General features: G+C 43.0%; 1 protein-coding gene across 12 annotated transcripts in view; it reads left to right on the top strand.

The window, feature by feature from the left end:
* Positions 1 to 7,497, top strand: part of RBFOX2 (RNA binding fox-1 homolog 2) — a 266,284-nt gene extending 258,787 nt beyond the window's left edge. For 11 of the 12 annotated variants that reach the window (XM_039353077.1, XM_039353078.1, XM_039353079.1 and 8 more), the window contains 3 exons: positions 2 to 90; positions 1,628 to 1,700; positions 3,026 to 7,497. In XM_039353077.1, coding sequence (XP_039209011.1) covers positions 2 to 90; positions 1,628 to 1,700; positions 3,026 to 3,070 — 207 coding nt within the window. In that variant the 3' untranslated portion in view covers positions 3,071 to 7,497. Of the gene's footprint in view, position 1; positions 91 to 1,627; positions 1,701 to 3,025 lie in introns of those variants that run through there. The other variant, XR_005557887.1, reaches the window with a different exon arrangement.
* Positions 7,498 to 20,063: the final 12,566 nt, after the last annotated feature.

Below are 20,063 nucleotides of genomic sequence, written 5' to 3'. Positions count from 1 at the left end.
GGGTGGATATGCAGCCTACAGATATGCGCAGCCCGCTACTGCAACAGCAGCTACTGCTGCTGCAGCAGCTGCAGCAGCTTACAGTGATGGGTATGTAAGGAAAGACGTGGTTTTCATGTTTCTGGAGAATACGTCATTTTAAAAATACAGTACATTTCCTCATATTCCTCAATATATGTCTCAGCTGCAAATGCTAAATACATGACCTCCATGTTTTTGGCTAGGAAATATTGAGTAAAAACAATTGTTATATGCCTAAGGTTTATATGTTTCCAAAAGAGATAGCTGGACTTTGCAGTCATGCATCAGAATCAGCATTCAACCTTGTTCTTGTCTATAGGCAAAACAGAATAGAATGCCTTTAGGATAGCAATCTATAGTCCTGCTGGCATTTGGGAGGGAATTTGTGCTGTTTTCAAGCACAACCAATAACCCCCATTCATAGTTTTTTTGCCTCCAGTCCTCTGCCCTGGATTTGATGGATATAGGCAAATGGCTTACAAATTGTGAGAAATGAATTCATTTGAGATGAATTATACTATGCTGTGTATTTTTTCAATAATCTATGGCCACACAAATAAGACATCATTGACTTGTACATATTGATCTCTGAGAGTTATTGTGTAGCTTAGCATAATTGTTTTCTAGAATCACAATCATTAGGACATAGAATAATAAAGTTGGAAGGGATCTTGGAGGTCTTCTAGTCCAACCCCCTGCTCAAGCAAGCGAATCTATACTATTTCAGATAAATGGTTGCTCTCACCATTACAAAATTTCTCCTTAGTTCTAGATTGCTTCTCTCCTTGGTTAGTTTCCCTCCATTGTTTCTTGTCTTGCCTTTTGGTGCGTTGGTCATTAAGCTAATAATAGAGAGAATGAAAACCTTTTTCTATCTTTGAAAAGGCTATGTACACTGGCTAAGCCAGTAAAAATACTTTCAATGATAAGTCTTATGTCAAAGGACAGAGTAGGAATGACATAATAAAGCCTTGCATGAAAGTATAATACATTTCGCTTTCATTCTTTTACTGCACTTTCATCTTCAAACACCTTCCAGTGTCTTCTTTGGTATTATTGCCACAACAATAATAGATAAATTCTGTAGTTTCACCTAAAAGGACTTGGTATGCTGTCGGAGCAGTTTTTCAAATGGGGAGCCTGATCAGTCCCTCATTTTCCTGCAAGATTCACATTTATTTCCCAGGGATGGTTAATTTCAGCTGCCTTAATTTTAATGTAAATTATATAGTTTTATATGTTTTTCAATCTAAAATCGTGAAATTTTATTACACAAATGATATCTTTCCAGCATAAAACTCAACATATATTTATGATAGGCCAACTTTCCCACACCCAAGCACTACTACCATAATGTGAAATGTGCTTCTTTTCAAATGAAACCTTTTTGTTTTAAAGTATTAAATTATGAGTACTTGGGGTTAGCACAATTAAATATTGATGCAACAATTTCTTTAGATTTAAACAAATCCTTTAGATAATGGAGGAAAAAAAATTAGAGGTGGGGTGGAGCCAGGAAGTTCATACATTTCCATTTCTTCTGATGACAAAAGCCTTTATTGAAATGACTTTATTGAAATGACTCCCCCCTCTTTTTTTTTTTTAGTTACGGCAGGGTGTACACAACAGACCCTTACCATGCTCTTGCCCCTGCAGCTAGCTACGGAGTTGGCGCTGTGGTATGTATGGTTTTTCCTCTTCCTTAGTGATTTTGTACTTTTATCAAGTACAGGTAATTCTTAACAGTGTTAATTGGGACTGGAAATCCTGTCATTAAACAAAATGGTTATAAGTAAAAAAAAAACAAAACATGACTATGCCACTTATCAAAGGGAGTTCTGACAGTCCCTGTTGACATCCTTAACCATGACTTCACTTGACTATGACTTGCAATTTCCTGCCAGCTTGCCCATTGACTTTGTCAGAAGCTGGCGGGGTTCTGACAAAGCTTGCAAATTGTGATCACATGACCCCAGGAAACTGCAATGGCTGTAAGTGTAAGGACCAGTTTTAACTACTGGTTCAGCACTATCTTAAGTTTGAATGGTCATTGAATGAATGGTCATTAAATGAGGATCACTTACATTGACTACAGTATTGGTGGTTGAATAATCTCAGAAGTTCTATAATAAAACGTGTATTCAGCATACTGGTTAATTACTAAACAGTGCTAGGATTGATAGGAGGATAATAGAAAAGTAAGACAAAGATATGAGAATGTTAATACCAGTCATCGATTCCACTCTAAAGGGAATGCTGTGGTCAAATCACCAAATGGGAAGTGGAATCTGCAAATAATATGATTTCCCAGGCTTGGTCTCAAATACAGTCAGAGATCTATTACCATATTCCAATCATGTAATATCAAAGGGGCTTATTATTTTGTTTGTATCCAGAGCTTTTATTTTATGGTTTTTATTTTAATGAAGAATTACAAATTAAACTAATGAAGCCAACAATTGATTTTAACTTTGGAAATATTGGTGCTGAAGGACTTGGAGTTCATTAATCCCATTGATTTTGTTAGCAAGCTGAGTAATAAGACTTTGACCTGGCTACTTTCCTTTTCAAAGTTAAATATTCTCAAATGTTATCATCATAGAGCAGTCTTTCTACAGATCTTCTGATTTGCATTTAAAAAATCTTAGGATAACTTGCAGGAGGTTCATGCTTTTAAATTTTAAAAATTGGCTAGGAAGAAGAACAGTAAAAGAACTGCAGAGCAGGGACAAAGAGAAATTCAGTTCAAGGAAAAACATGGAGAAAAATTGCTATAGTTAATCTAGCATTAATGTTCTTGATCCAGAAGACAAATATGGGACTAGGCTTTCAGACACCTACACATCAGGTCAATTGGAGTCCAAGGAAATATTTTTAAAGAAGACATTCTACAGCTTCTTAAATCACATGGGGGGTTACATGGAAAAATGTCTTATATGCATTGTTCTTTTTTTAAAAAAAAAAAAAACCACTAAATTTCCTCTGTTTTTGTCAACTTTTGCAGGCAAGTTTATATCGAGGTGGCTACAGCCGATTTGCCCCTTACTGAAGTGACATGAGCCCCCCTGCAAGTGGGACAGCTCCCTCCCCCCAGTTCATGAGGCCTGGCTATTGCAATATTTACTAGTAGAGGAACTCTATAGCAAGAAGAGGAGGAAAACAAAAGAAAAAAACAAGAGAAATACTTTTTTATACCTCACTATGTTCTTTAAATATGTATTTTCCTTTAAATTTCTGCCTTTAATTCTTTTGTTCCAAAGATTGTGCATTTTTTGATCTTTTTTTTTCAATTGTTTGTTTTTAACTGTGGTAAACATAATGCATTTTGTGTCTATATATGCATAGTTTATCCTACCAATCACACAAAAAGAGATAAATAGTGCTAAGGAGGGCTGTTAGGATTCAATATAATGGAACATAGTCAGGAATATGTAGATATTATTGCTGGGTCTTCTGCCCAAGAGCCAGAATAGTGTGGAAGAGCCCCCTCTATTGGGAGAATGGGGGAATGTTGATGGCCTGCAGCTGGAACCTGCATGCTCGTTGGAAACACAAAGACCCTCCTCTTTTATCACCAGCTGGCACTTATGGGCTCAGGACAGCTCCAGCAGCATCAAGATTTTTTTTATAATTTTCAAGACAAAACTGCTCAAAGCTGCCCAAAGATTTCATCTAATGGTTTTAGAGGACAAGGCATATAACAAATACATACGCCTATCTTTAATTCTTTTAATCCATTCTACCATGGCTTTACTTTAATCATTCCGTTGCTTTGGTTTTCTTCTCTTCCCACTCTTCCCTCTTTTCTGATGAAATAGCATGTTTGGGACAATAACTGTTGAATTTGGAGCCATGATGAATTTTTTTTCTTTAGAAAAACCAAGAGTTTAATTGCAAAGATCTACATATTCTGAGGTTCTGGAATAGTGATTATGGGAAAAGCTTGCACCAGTGCTACTCTGATACTCTAAGATACTCCACTGTACAAGATCCTCCTTTTTCACCCTGAGGTAGTTAGCTTTCCTGCAAGTATGTTATAAAAAAAAAATTGCATGAAAAGAAAAAAAAATGCATTCTGGACTAGAAAAGTAAGGTGGGGGGGGGATTTTTTTCTTCCTTTTGTCATAACACTAATTTGGAAACCATGCTTGTATTAGCATTGGTATCTGGAAATGAAGTATTTTCAAACATAATATAAAGGCATAATTAATGTTTACTCTGATTTGCAACCGGTCTTAATGGTTGCCTGTCTGAAGACAAACTGCTCAATTGGATCAGTACTGCCAATCTGGAATTGAGAAAGGGCTTCAGGAAGACTCTAAGCCTGAAGATTGTCCCATGCTAGAATATCTGCCTGGAATACTCTTTCTTCTTCTACCATCTGAAATCTTGTAAATTGATAATGCATGCAATTGGATTACAAGCAAACCATGGCTCTTATATATTTTGCCACTAATCATAGACATTAGAATAGCATAAAGGATCCCTTTTTATTCTTGTACTCTTCCATTATTATTTTTAACACCTCCTGCAGATGCCCTAAAAATTTAACTTAAAGTCCATCATCTCTCAGACTTTTGGCTATGATCAAGTGTACCATCCTCTGTAGTATAACTTTAAAGCCATACCCATTACAAAAGCACAATTCCCTGCTCCTTCATCTCACTAAAGTAGTATTGGAGGACATTTCAACTAAAAATAGGCAATTGGATAAATGAAACCCTATTATCTTTTGCCTTGTGATGTCAAAATGGGCAAGGAGATTTGAAAACCTTCAGTAATATCACATAAGTACACTGTTCCAATCATATACAACTCATGCATCTTTAGTTCCACTGCCATTGTGTTCTCTTGTGGCTTACCAGAGATTTCTGTGGACTGCTAAAGAGGAGATCTTAATGAAAGAGTCTATTTGTTTGAGCAAAGGGGCACTAAACTATTAGACTGTTAGCTGCTTTTTTAAAGACAAGCTGCTGTAACAGTCACTAAGTTTGTTTTGTACATCCAGCTTAAAATGAGAAGAGAATAGGAATATTACAGCTGTCACAAAATTGTGGAAATGAGGAAGGAAGATTTTCCAGCTACTTTCATCTCAAGGAGGATGTGATTTTACTTCTGCCTGTCAAATAAGATACATCAGAGTTCCATAGTGAATTAACAACTGTGAAAAAAGAGTCTTGTGTTGACATAGAAAAAGATACAATCTGCAGCGCTCTAGCAAAATTCTTGGATTAAATATTTTTTTACAGTTGAAAGATTGAACCCTGGATCTCGATAAATCCTCCAAGTTGCATAATTTTAACTTTTTCTCATAAAGGACTAAGGTGGAGTCCTTTTACAGATTATTCCTGGATTGACACTCAAGTCACCCTGGCTGTCACCTGAGTTATATCGCTGGCCCTGCAAGGCATCTTTAGCCAAGAAATGTCTCTAGTCTAATTCCTTAGCTATAAAACGAAAGAGCAAAACATTTGCCTCTTTTGTGAAACACAAATATATGATAAGTACACTATTCCTATAAATACCTTTTCATCTCTTGATTTTTCCAAAGCCTGAACTAACTTTGCAACAAAGCAAAATTTTAGCAAGATAATGTTTACCCTCTGATTTCTAGAACAGTTGAAACATCTTCATAGGTGGTACAAATTCAAGGCTTTACAAATCCTCTTCCAGCCATCTCCACTTACAGATGTCTAGTAGAAATGTAGCAGGACACTTCAGCTTTCAAGACCAGATTGGGATGGATATGTCTTGTGCTGCAAAGGAGTGTGCAGGCAGCCTGGGAAATAGAATGTGCATGTCATTCTCCAGCATGCTAGCATCTGAGGAATCCATTGCAGTGGGGGGTGGGGTGGGCTGGGGTGGAGAAGAAGCTTAGGAGTGTATTGACTGAATGGGTTTTACAATAGGAAGACAAAATTCCTAATGGACAAGGTGAATAACCAATGTAATGTGTGTGTTTTTATTCTGATTTTCTCCTGATAATTTCAAACATGATTGTAGTATACGCCAGTATACTTGATTTTTGTTGTTGTTGCTTCATTGTTGCATAAAACACTATTTGGGTGATGTTATTGTCAACTGAACATTTTCTACTCCATTTCCTATTCACCCACCCTGTTTTAAGGTTTTTATTTACAGTCTAATGAAACTAAATCTCCAGTGAATGAGGCAAACCATCTTCTTGTAGTCAAAATTAAACTATTAATATAGGGTATTTCCTCAGTGTGCTGTTTTCCCTACCTGATTGGTTATATAACCATAAGATTTGGACTGTGTTCCTGGCACCCCTTTTAAGAACCAAATTCTCATAAGCACTCAATTTGCAGAACCTACTGCCATGATGGTGGAGAAACAATGCAACATTGTAGTCCTCTGCAGTTATTTTGTTCAGATGATACTTCAAACCTTGGACAATTAGAAAGAAGCTTCTTGTGAGTCTTTCTAGATATATCACACTAAACACTGCCTGTTAAAAAGGATGAAAACTGAGTAACAGCCTACTCCTTAGCAATAGCAGATTTGCTGCCCTTTTATTTTTTCTTAAAGCCGTCCACTGAAGTATTCATTATGACTTGTAGTCTGCCTCATGTCAATTAATTATTGACTTCTTTAAAGGAAAATCAGAAGCCTCGTACTTGGTTTTCTCTCTTTTGGAGTGGAATATTCAAGTGCATTTTGCAGTTGCTTTGAGAAGCCACTGTGAAGGAATTTAGTCTATATATTCAATAGAGTGATGTGTCACCGTTTTGGCAGCTCTTTTTGCCTGGAATTCAATAAGTGATAAAGTAATCTTTCTGGGATTTAATTTGGTGTTTTTGTTTTGTTTTGTTTTAGTTCTGTTTGTAAATACCTGGGGCATGACCCTGGCATGATGACAAAAGTTGAGGCAGAACTGAGGGCAGTCCCAAGATGACAGAGAGTTTACTGACCACCCAAGCTGACTTGGTAATACTTGGAGTTTGTCAGAAAAAGATCTAATATGCCCTGAACTGGCTTGACTCTTGGTGCAGTGTCTATTGCACTTCTTCCTTGCCAGGTACTTTTGGGACATAGGATGCATTGTAATTAGATGCTCCCTTCTCCTTGGATCATTCCCCAGGATGCCCAGGCTACTTGACCAGGATCCTGTTTCTTGACTGACTCTGGAAAAGTAGTAGCTGCATCCCAGGACTTTGTGGCAATCTCTTAACATCCTATTCCCTCCCCTACCCCCTGTTCAAGTATCATATTGTACAGTAGCTTTCAAACCATACAGTATTCATTGGGTTACTCTTATTATTATCAAGTAGCTGGAATTGTGAAGGTCAGAGTAGTTAGCTCTTTAGCTTTTATTCTTTTTTTTGTATTATCCATGTGTATAAATTATTGATCATGTTGCTGGCTTTTATAAACTCTAAGCAAGGGAGGTGGAGTCTTTCTTCATCCTTTGCAAATGGTAATGAAGCACTGTTTTTAAATAAAAGAGAAACACCATCTACTGGATTCAGAGTTTTCATTCAAGTCTGTAAAGGATGGATGGATGGATGGATGGATGGATGGATGGATGGATGGATGAATAGATGTTACTGTAATTCAGTTTTATTATGAGAAACAAATCTAATACATTTAAGACATAATTGTGAGATGGAGAAAACCAGCCCAGCATACAGTGAGGAAAAAAAATATTTGATTCCCTACTGATTTTGTACATTTACTCACTGAAAATGAAATGATCAGTCTATAATTTTAATGGTAGGTTTATTTTAACAGTGAGAGACAGAATAACAACAACAAAATCCAAAAAATGCATTTCAAAAAAGTTATAAATTGATTTGCATTTTAATGAGTGAAATAAGTATTTGATCCCCTATCAATCAGAAAGATTTCTGGCTTATATAGGTGTCTTATATAGGTAACAAGTTGAGATTAAGAGCACTCTCTTAAAGGGAGTTCTCCTAATTTCAGGTCATTGCTTGTATAAAAGACACCTGTCCACAGAAGCAATCAATCAGATTCCATACTCTCCACCATGGCGAAGACCAAAGAACTGTCCAAAGATGTCAGGAATAAGATTGTATTCAACCACAAGGCTGGAATCGCCAAGCAGCTTGATGAGAAGGTGACAATAGTTGGTGCAATTATTCGCAAATGGAAGAAACAAAATAACTGTCAATCTCCCTCGGTCTGGGGCTCCATGCAAGATCTCACCTCGTGGAGTTTCAATGAGGAATCAGCCCAGAACTACAAGGGAGGATCTTGTCAATGATCTCAAGGCAGCTAGAATAGTAGTCACCAAGAAAACAATTGGTAACACACTACGCCGTGAAGGACTGAAATCCTGCAGCGCCCGCAAGGTCCTCCTGCTCAAGAAAGCACATGTACAGGCCTGTCTGAAGTTTGCCAATGAACATTTGAATGATTCAGAGGAGAACTGGGTGAAAGTGTTGTGGTCAGATGAGACAAAACCGAGCTCTTTGGCATCAACTCACCATGTTGGAGGAGGAGGAATGCTCCTCCCATCTCCACCGTCAAACATGGAGGTGGAAACATTATGCTTTGGGTGTGTTTTTCTGCTAAGGGTACAGGACAACTTCACCACATCAAAGGGACGATGGATGGGGCCATGTACTGTCAAATCTTGGGTGAGAACCTCCTCTCAGCCAGGGGATTGAAAATGGGTCGTGAATGGGTATTCCAGCATGGTAATAACCTAAGGCAACAAAGGAGTGGCTCAAGAAGAAGCACATTAAGGTCCTGGAGTGGCCTAGCCAGTCTTCAGATCTTAATTCCATAGAAAATCTGTGGAGGGAGGTGAAGGTTCAAACTGCCAAATGTCAGTCTCGAAACCTTAATGACTTGGAGAGGATCTGCAAAAGAGGAGTGGGACAAAATCCCTCCTGAGATGAGTGCAAACCTGGTGGCCAACTACAAGAAACATCTGACCTCTGTGATTGCCAACAAGGGTTTTGCCACCCAGTACTAAGTCATGTTTTGCGAAGGGGTCAAATACTTATTTCATTCATTAAAATGCAAATCGGTTTATAACTTTTTTGAAATGCATTTTTCTGGATTTTTTTGTTATTCTGTCTCTCACTGTTAAAATAAACCTACCATGAAAATTATAGACAGATCATTTCTTTGTCAGTGGGCAAGCATACAAAACCAGCAGGGGATCAAATATTTTTTCCCCTCACTGTAGAACCGTGAGGTACCCCACTGCATGCTTCTGTCCATGTAAATGTAGTTCCATTAAGGTTTACGTGCTGAGTGTGATTGGTCAGTCAATTGTGAATCCCATCCGGTAGTGGTACTTTCTATCCCACATTGTCCTATCTACCAAGAAGTGGGTTATGGTCTATTTTGTCAAATGCCTTACTGAAGTCTTAGTAAACTATGTCCACAGCATTTTCCTGATCCGCTAATTTAGTCACTTTGTCAAAGAAGGCAATAAGATTTATCTGACATGTTCTGTTTTTAACAAACCCGTGTTGTCTGCTAGTAATCACCTTGCTCATTTCTAAATGCTCACAAATCTGTTGTTTGATTATCTTTTCCAGGTATTGATATCAGGCTAATTGGTCTGTAGTTTCTTGGATTTGTTTTTTTCCCTTTTTGAAGATTGGAACACATCAGCTCTGTTCCAGTTTTTTGGTGGTTCTTCTATGTTCTAGGAGTTTGAAAGATTTTGTTCAGTGGTTCTGAGATCACATCTGCCAGTCCTTCAAAATCCTGGGATGTATTCCATCTGGTCCTGAAGATTTGTAGTCTAGACTCTAGAGCAGATAGATGTTTTATTACCTTGTTCTTGCCTATTTTGACTTGCATTTCTGTTCTGTCTCCTACAGTCCTGCTTTTGATAGTTGGATTTCTTTTTCTTTTGCCTGAAGACAGATGCAAAGAATGAGAAGCAGTTCCATTTTCTCCTTGCTGCCTGTCACCTCCTTGCCATCTTCTCCCATTAGTGGACTGATTGTTTCCTTGACTTTTTTCCTTGTTTCTTACATATTGAAATAAACTTCTTTTTATTATTCTTGGCATTTGTTGCAAGTCTTAGTTCATTCTGAGCCTTAGCTTTCTTGACTCCCTTCCTGCAGATTTGGACTGTTTGTTGATATTCTGTTTTGGTTATATGTCCATTTTCCATTTTTCATACTTGTCCTTCTGTCCCTCAATTTGTCAGAGAGTTATTTATGCAGCCATAACTAGAGTCGTTATCTAGGGTCTCTTGTGGTATTGTGTTAGATTGTGCTTTTATAATCTTTCATGAAGTGTATTTGGTGAAACCAGGTTCTCTCCTTGCACATAAACTTCCCCAAGTTTGGTGTACCCTGCAAATTGTTCAGAGCCCAGCATCTGTTGCCAGTTCCATTTGTCTGAGTTACTCTTAATTTCCCAGCACAACACTATCCGCTGCTTTCTCCATAGGGACTAAGAGAAGATGTGTTGCTATAGAAGCACAGTGAAGTTGCCTGACTCCTAAAGATACTGGGAGAGCTGCTTTATTCCTTGCCAGATTGATGGAGAAGCCTATTTCTCTTTCGCCCTGCCAGTTTCTCAATCTGTATGGTACCAGAAGGCAGAATTCAATCTTTTCCTGTTGGAGCCCCAGTGACAGTTGGCTCCTTGTTGCTGAGAGCAAATCGTGCCTGAAATCATTGGGAGTGCGTCTTCCTCCAAGTGGGAACCAAGACCAGCTGTCCTGTTCAGTGTCACTTTTCCTCATACCACTACTTTATTTGCTTAAGGGCAGTGCTGTGCCATGTTAGATGGAATCCGTGTATTGGTGGGTGTAAAAGTCCATCAAGTCCACTCTGTTCTTTTCTTAAGAAACAGCCAGTGAATTTTTTTTATATGTATATCTAGATCTTAAAGCATCTATCAGATGCTTTAAGTATATGAACACAATTGTGTTTTAAAACGGGTTCCCAACCTATGGTTCAGGGCCCAGGAATAGCTGGCAAGCCCCCCCAACTCACGGTAGCACTGCCTTGCAGGTGCTAGCAGCTCCATTTGTGCATGCGCAATAAAGCTAGCACTGCCACCAGCATCGCACAGGCGCTAGCGGTCCATTTGTGCTTGTGCATGCATGCGGGTGCCAGCAGCCTGCTTGTGCACGGGCACTACCACGTGCCACAGGTGTGCACGACTTACTTGTGCATGCACGCATGCTAGCGTCACCATCGCACACATGTACGGGCCGTGCACGTACACATTTCACTGTTGCTCTCTTTCCTTCCAGGCCATCAAGCTGGAAAGGTTGGGGGGCTCTTTTAAAATATCCAGTAACAGTAGAAATAGTTACTGTACATTATACCCTATATGTTGTATCCTATATGTTTATTTGAAAAAAAAATTGTACTCTGAATTACGAGTTAAAACAATTTAAAAGGAGCTACGGCAAGTAAAGCAGCTAATTTAAAGAGCAGGAAAATGAAAATGCAATAGTATCCACCTAGTAAATGTCAAAAGAACCATGTTAATGTAACCTATTGACAGACTATATGAATGAAATAGCCTCCATCTAATGTCTAGAAATTAAGAAAACTGATGTCAGGAGACTGTCCTTGAGAAGGGCATCCAATAGACAAAAATCCGCTAGAGCAAAGCTCATATATTACATTATGTTCTTTAAACCTACCACTTCTTTGTTTTTGAGAATGTCATCCACTCCATCTCATTTCATTTCCCAGTCTATCCCTTGCTCTTAATTTAATTCACTATTCCTTCGTGAATTCATTTTTTCTCTGTGGATAGGATGCCTTAGATTAGGATGCTCGGCCCCTGTAGCATCCTACTAATTGTATTCATTTTATAGATGTGCATGGGTGTTTCATTGTTTATCCTGTATTGTTTTTAACACAGAAAGTGCTCAGGGTCTTACAAAATTCTTGCAAAAGTTTACTGCCTTTTCCAACCAGTTACTCATCTTCATATTTCTCCACCCATTTTTTTCTGCTGGTAAGAATCCTAGTAAAGTGCAGAAATTAATTCTGGTTTCCAGTCAACAACAAGGGATATATTAAATAAAGGAAGTACTCAGTTAATGCCTGTAATTGCAACTGAAAATTCCATCACTAAGCAATGCAGTTATAAAGCAAAAAATAATGTGACCATGATGACTTACAATTCTGGCAGTTCTGGTTACAGTTGTTAAGTGAATTGTCCAAAGTCATTATGCACAATGTGATTACAACTTGCAACTTCCTGCCACTTTTCCCACTGATCGTGCTTATTGGAAGCTAGCAATGAAGGTGGCAAATGGCAACTGTCATATTTATGTGTCTGTTGCCAAGCACCCAAACTGCCTGAATTGCAATCATGTGACTGCAGGTATGCTGTGACATATAACTTCAAGAACCAATCATAAGTCTCCTTGTTCACTCCTGTTATAACTGCAAATAGTCACTGAACAAGTGGTTGCTAAGCAGGGACTATTTAATCAAAGGTAGTAAAGACTTTATTATAGCGATCACATATCTTGTCATACTCCCTTACGTCTCACTCTTGTAATATGCATATTTTCCTCTGGGTTGTTAAAAAGGAAAAATAGAAGACATTTACCTCATCACTTGCGAGAGAAGATTGGAGAGGAGAATTGAAGGACAACAACTGGCTTCTCAACCCTTGCAGGGCCATTATCACAATTCACCTAATTTCTAATAGCAGGTATACTTGATAACTGAGTTGTAGTTCAAAACTGTTTTCCTGTTCATAATATACCATTTCCATCACTTTGTAGAGATTCTCCAGCTTTATAGGGCACTTCCTGGTTGACCTTTGATCCAGACCTGCTTTGCAAGCCTGAATTTCACATGTTTCTTCAGCAGCTAAGATATTTAATTTTGGCTTGACCATGCTGCATTCAGAATCATCTTGAAGCCAGTTCTGTGATGCAAGTACTGTAGCCTTATGGACCATTTCCCCATTGATGAGGACTCTTGCACTGTGCCTCCTGGTTTCTGAACTTTCCTCGCTCCCCACAGACATTCAATTGCCATAGCTTAATATTGTTCTTTCACAGTGCTTCAACCAAAAGTCACATCCTTACATTCTTCAGAAATGGATTGGGGTGGAGGAGGACTTTAGTAATAGCAATCTTCTTCAATGATTATAAATATTTGATTGTTTCAACATCTGCAACAAAACATCTCATAATACTGACATGTTAGTGTTTATTGTTACACTAGATAAAGGCTGTGTGTTTGGGCTGTCTGTCCTGAAAATCTGAAGGAACAGAATCCCTTTGTTACTATATTATTATGCATATTCCCTAATAAAGTGGATTACACATAATTTATTCTATTAAATCATATAGGTCTGCTAGATCTTCTCCAGCATGATGAGTGGAGAATCCACTGGTGGGTAATCTCAGCCTTCTTGCTCAGTTGAGACTAAGTCAGAAATTTGCCACGCTTCCCGCTGGGCTCGAGTGTACCCAGTTTTCGACTAAGTCTTCGCTCAGCAGGACGCATTAATTTAGGCTCCTCTGACTTAGATTCAAGCTGAGAACCTGTGGAATTCCACTCATCATTTCTTTCCGTTCTTGAATTGGCTTTCCAAATTCTAAAGAACTTAATTAGTTTACCTCAATTGGCTAATCCAAATTCATTTGCTTGCCGTTGGGGGCCGTTTGCACTTTCGGCTCCACCGAGCCTTCCAAAAGTCAGCGGAGAGCCGTTTGCTTTTTCAGCTCCATCGGGCCTCCCGATCGGCTGGGAGAGCTCTCCTGGAGGCATGGAGTGTTCGCCTCAGCTGGGCAACCCCCTGCTGTGATCTCAAGGGTCAGACAGCCTCACCAGAGCCTTTCGTTGTCGCAAAGCTTCTTTCCATCGCCTGAGGCCTCGGATTGTCGCGGAGGCTGCGCAGCTCCAAAAAAACAGCAGCCCAGCATTCTCCATGCAGAGGGAGAGAGACAAAATGGTCAGCAAGCTTCCCGAAGGAGTTTTCAGAACTGCATATTTCTCCTCAGGGCTGGGAAAGACCTGTCAGCCACAGGTGACTGTTATTTTTGGCACGGCCACCATTTTGAGATCTGCAACACAACCCCTCAGTCCCTGATTGCCTAGGGGAGGGGTGCTTTCTACAAAGGATCAGGTCCTTGCCTATCCTGCCATAACCAGGACTGGGAAACGTTCCAACAGCCTGTGAGCATTCCTCATGAGGTGGGTTTTGCAGCTTATTCAGGTTGCCCAAGAGGTGATAACCTGTGGCACGGCCGCCATTTTGAGCACCACCCAGCCCTACTATAATCACTGCCTGACAGGCCCTTGGGCCTTGTACATTAATATATCAGCAGGCTTCTATGATACATCCCTCAGTATCGGGCCCAGTCATCAGTGGCACTAACATCAGTCCATCCTCACAGGGAGAATTTTTATTAGCTACGGCCTGTCCCCTTTAGATGCAGCACTGTGTCAGCAGGGCCTAACAGATAGTTTTAGGCAACTATCTGGCTATCAGCCATTGTTGTTGTTCAGAGCCTGGGGTTTCCCTCTCTGACAACCAGATCTGTGACCCACCCCCTCCCCAGATATCTCTTGCCCAGAATATCTTGGTGGCAATGGCTGACAGTGCGACTCCTCAGCCATCGCAGGGCTCTTCTGCTTCCCCCGCAAAGAAAAAGCGCAGATCCTCCAAATTGGAGGCGGCGGGAAGGCTAAAAGCCAAGGCAAAGGCCATGTCCACCAAGAAGCCCTCCAAAGCTGATGAGAGAGAGGCCTCGAGGAGACATCAGGTGCTGGAGAAGGAGTTCTCCAGAGTTCAGAGGCTCACCTCCAGTGGAACAGAAGTGGTTTCCCCCGTTCCACTGGACCGCTCCCCATTTGAGCCTCAATACGCACCATTGAGCACTGTCCCTAGGGCATGGTCTCAGGGGTAAACTGGACAGGTGGGTCTCCCTCTCCCCTCTCTTACAAGCACTCGGGGAATTTTCCCCTCCCACATATCTTAACAAGGCCCGGAAGCCACTTATATGCCTATGGCGGCTGGCATTCATCTGACAGAGCAACAGGGGGTGTGGCCGGACCAACTTCAGGCCATTAGGGCTCAAGCCTTGGTGCAATATATGACCTCCTCCATGGGCCAATGGCCTTCCCAGATGCCTCTGCCTCCCTCGGCATCTCTGCCTCAGACAGGGCCCACTCTGTTTACCAGCTTGGGCTATTCGGACAGATCCTCTCAGGTAGGAGAGGATGATTCCGTGGACTACGAGACCTCTGACATGCCCATGTCAGAGGATGAAGAAGCAGCTCCATCCCCAGTCTCCGGCCTCTTCGATCCTTCTCTATTCAGGTCGCTGCTCCTGAAGGCGTGCACTTCAGCCAATATCGCTCCTAAACAGGAGCCTAAGCCGGTTGCTACCATCACCCAGGACTCAAACCCTCTGTTCTCAGAGCCAGTGGTCGAGGAGAGGCAGATTTCCTGCCCGCCTTTCTTCCACAACACAGTGGAAAAACAATGGTCCTCCCTTGGCACTCTTCCCACTCCCAGCGGGACAGAGAAAAAACTGTTTAACATCTCTTCCTCCTTCTCCTCCTTCCTGGAAGTGCCACTTGTGGACACACCTCTAACCTCTTAATTTTCTTCCTTCACGATACCAGGGGACATGGCCGAGGCCTTGAAAGCAGAGGAAAAGAGGTTTGAATTTCCCTCTGTAGGGCTCATCAAGCCTCGGCGTGGTCAGTCAGGGCGGCGACATCGTCATCTTTCTTCACCAGGTTGTCCATCATCTGGCTCCATGAGCTCCAGGCACTGATTCCTCCTGACCAGGTGCGAGCACACCAGACATTGGGCAAATTGGTAGCAGCATCTGAGTACTTAGTGGATGCCTCGCTCCACTCTGCCAGGTACTCCGCTAGATCCATAGCTGCCATCGTCTCGACCCGCAGGCTTCTCTGGCTAAAATAATGGCAGGCCAATCTGAAGTCCAAGTGGCGCCCACCTTTTCAACCCCGTTCTCGAGCCATATCTGATCGAGGAAAAGGACAAGCGTAAGTTCTTGCACACCCCTCTAGGAGGGTGGACAGAAGACCCCAACAAGACTTCCAGAGACAGTCCTTTCATGCCAGGCACACCTGGGACTGGAGACAGCCGTTTCGGGCTGGACCGTCCTGGGATTGGTCCCGTAACTCTCGATCCTTTCCCCCCAGGCAGGATTGCCAGCAGGACCACCAAAACCACAGAGCCAGGACCCAGTACCAGTCTAAGTGGCCCTTTCGGGGCTCCGGAGGCCGGCCGTATAGACGAAACAAATGACTCCAGGGAGACCTCTCCCATAGGTGGTTGGCTATCCCTATTCGCCGACACTTGGGAGGCCACCACCATGGACTCATAGGTACTAGACACCATCCAACATGGCCTTGCCCTGGAGTTCTTAACTGTACCTCCAGGATGCTTCCTTGCTTGCCCCAACACGAGGAACTCCACCAAGCCAAGGCTTATGTCCATGGCCATCTCCCATCTACCACAGATAGAGGCCATCGAACCAGTACCCATGGAACAGAAGGGACAGGTGTTTTACTCCATTCTGTTTGTGGTATCAAAGGCCTCGGGGGGTTGGAGGACGATATTGGACTTGAAAGGACTGAATTACCACTTGGCCTACAAGCGGTTCAAGATGCAGAGTCTCAAGTCTATTCTGGCCAGCATCAGGAGGGGAGATTTCCTGTCCTCCATAGACCTAACCCAGTGATGGCGAACCTTTTAGAGACCTAGTGCCCAAAAACTGGCCCCGCCCCGCTCCACCTCCTGCCCCGCCCCTGCCCCGCCCCCACCGTTGCCCCACTCTGCCTGCCCAAAGGACCACTCACCGCCTCCAGGGCCCGCCGCAAATCGCCCAGGCAGCCCAGCAGTGCCATGGTGGCCACGCCCTCTGCACACGGCCCGCAGCATCAACTGCATGATGGGGTGTGAGGGCAGAGTCTTGACTATGCTGCCTGGCTGCCATGTCCTTGGCTGCGCTGCTCTGTGTGGGCCACGCTCAGGGGCGACTCTCCTCCAGGGAAGCTACTAGTGGGTAGGAGGTCGTGGGCGGAGGCAAGGCTGGGGCAATGACATGTGTGCCCGCAGAGAGGGCTCCGAGTGCTGTCTCTGGCACCCATGCCATAGGTTCGCCACCACTGACCTAACGGAAGCTTACCTACACGTTCCGATCCTTCCCAAGCACCGCAAATTCCTCCGGTTTTGTTACACGCACCAGCATTTTCAGTACAAAGTGCTCCCGTTTGGCCTTTCTTCGGCCCCATAGGTGTTCACGAAGATCTTAGCGGTATTAGCTGCCCATCTGAGAATGATCCCGGTGCGCGTTCAATGCTATCTGGACGATATCCTTATCCAGTCCCACTCCTTCCGTTCAGCCCAGTTAGACTTGGCACTCACCAAGTTCATGGATTCTCCGTGAACTTCCAAAAGAGCCACACGGTCCCTTCAAATCGCCTCCTCCACCTGGGGGCAGTCATAGACTCGAACCTTTGTGAGGTCTTCCTCTCCCAGGAACACCGGGATAGCATCCGGACCCTCATACATCAGGTTCGAAGGGAGAGGGTAGTTCCTCTGGTCCAGTTGTCACAGTTGCTGGGGAAGATGGTCTCCTGTATGGGGATTGTTCCATGGGCCAGATTGCATTCCAGAGAGCTTCAATGGTTCCTTCTCTCCTTTTAGAAGCTGAACATGAGCTCTTCCAACAGGAGGACCTCTCCGGCAATGGTCAAGGGATTCCTCTTCAAGGAGCCTGTCAGGCTTACCTTGACCACAGATGCCAGCTTATTTGGTTTGGGGGGGCTCACCTCCAGTCACAATTGGCCCAGGGTCGATGGTCCCGCTCAGACTTGAGCTACAGTATCAACTGGCTAGAACTCAGGGCCATTCATCTGGCCCTACACCACTTCTCCACCATGGTGGCGGGACAACATGTTCTAGTATTAACAGACAATGTGGTGGCAAAGGCACACGTGAACAGGTAGGGAGGGACCCGATCCAAGTCCCTTATGCTCGAAGCTCACAGTTTGAACTCTTGGGCAGAGACCAATCTCAGCTCGCTCAAGGCAGTGCATATATCGGGGGAGGCGAATGAACAAGCACTCTCTGAGCAGGTCTACGGTGGACCACTCAGAGTGGCGCCTGGACCCAGCTCTCTTCAGGGAGATCTCGAACAGATTCGGTCAGCCCCAGTTGGACCTGTTTGCCTCCCCGACCAGCTCTTAACTGCCCAGGTACTTCACCAGGTTCCCTTCGCCAGGGGCAGAGGGAACGGACGCTCTTCACAGTGAGTGGCCCAGGGAGTTGCTGTATGCATTCCCTCCCCCCACTGATTCCGGCGACCATCCGCAAGATGCTTCAAGAGCAGGCTGAGGTCATCTTGGTTGTTCCACATTGGCCAAGATGCCCATGGTTTGCTGACTTGTGGAGTTTTCCATCTCACCGCCATGGAGGATTCCTCCAGAATGCATCTCCCTCAGCCACAGTAGCTCCAGTTGGCTGCCTGGCACTTGAGCGGAGAAATTTAACCAGACAATCCTATTTGTTGAAGGTGATCTCTATGGTCCAAGCCTCCAGGCGCCCCTCTACTAATAGGATCTATGATGCAACATGGAGAAACTTTTGCCTATGGTGCAATAAACACCAACTCCAGCCTCTTTCTGTGACCATTCCAAATATTGTAGACTATTTGCTGGAGGGAATGGAAAGAGGGTTAATGCCTAGCACTATCTGCAGGCAGGTAGTGGCCTTATCCATGGTGCTTACTTGTGACAATCTGGTTCCTTTAGCCCAGCACCCAGTGGTAAATGCCTTCCTCAAGGGGGTGACTAACGCCAGACCACTGGCAGTTCGTCGCTACCTTTCTTGGGACCTGTCATGGGTTCTACAGGCTCTAAGTTCAACACCATTTGAACCCATCAGGTCTTGTTCCTTAAGACTCCATTCACTGAAAGTTGCATTCCTGATTGCAGTCACATCAGCCAGACGCATTTCGGAGTTGGCTGCCCTTTCAGTTAGGAGTGACCTGTGCATCTTCCATGAGGACAGGTTGGTCCTTCGTTTAGATCTGTCCTTCATTCCAAAGGTCAATACCTGGTTTCATAGGACCCAAGAGGTGGTACTTCCCAATTTTTGTACCAATCCATCCCATAGACTGGAAAGACAGTGGCATAAACTGGACATGCACAGGGCCCTGCGTTGTTATATAAAACAGACTTCTGCCTTCCGCAAGTCCGAGGCCCTGTTTGTGTCCTTCCAGCCCTCTTCCATGGGTCAGAAGGTCTCTTCATCAACCATTGGGAGGTGGATTAGAGTGTGCATCGCCCGTGCTTATCTGTCTCAATCCCTACCGGTTCCTGGACACATCACTGCCCACTCCACTCGCAGTGTGGCTACATCAGCGGCCTGGTCTACTCAGGCATCCATTGAGGAAATCTGCAAGGTGGCAACTTGGTCCTCACCTTCCTCCTTCATCACACATTATAAGTTGGACAAGTTTGTCTTTTTGGATGCTTCGTTTGGCCGAAGGGTGTTGCAGCAAGTGATTCCATCTAGTGGGACACAAGCCCAGACTAGTTCCCCCCCCCATAGGGACATGAATGGCTTTGGTATGTCCCACCAGTGGATTCTCCACTCATCATGCTGGAAAAGGGGTGTTGTCTTACCTGAACGCCTTTTCTCAGCATGATGATGGAGAATCCACACCCACCCTTTAAAGGCCATCTGGTCCTGTGTTGGATAGGAGGAGCCAATGCGTCAGACTTCATCGTTTTGCTTTGCCTTGGTTGAAAACTGGGTACAGTCCAGCCCAACAGGAGGCATGATAAATTTCTGACTTTCATGACAAGGCACAGTTGAAGTCTTTTATATCTCTTTGCTATCATGTAGTGGTTGATTACATTTTTGTAGCCCATAACTTGTAGCCCTACTAAATGCAGATTGTAGTTTAGTGATGTCTGTTGCAATTTTCTTTGAAATTTTCTAGTGAAAGTTATTGTCTGATAAATAGTGATTCTAAATTGATATTTAAATTCAGAAATGTCCCTTAGGTCCAAAATATAGCATCATGTACAGTATTGGGCACA

Source organism: Crotalus tigris, unplaced genomic scaffold (genome assembly GCF_016545835.1).
Source record: "Crotalus tigris isolate CLP2741 ecotype Arizona unplaced genomic scaffold, ASM1654583v1 scf7180000018491.14276545383:2951260, whole genome shotgun sequence".
Classification (NCBI taxonomy): domain Eukaryota; kingdom Metazoa; phylum Chordata; class Lepidosauria; order Squamata; family Viperidae; genus Crotalus; species Crotalus tigris.
Note: the sequence above shows the minus strand (reverse complement) of the source record. Positions and strands in the feature narration are given on the sequence as shown.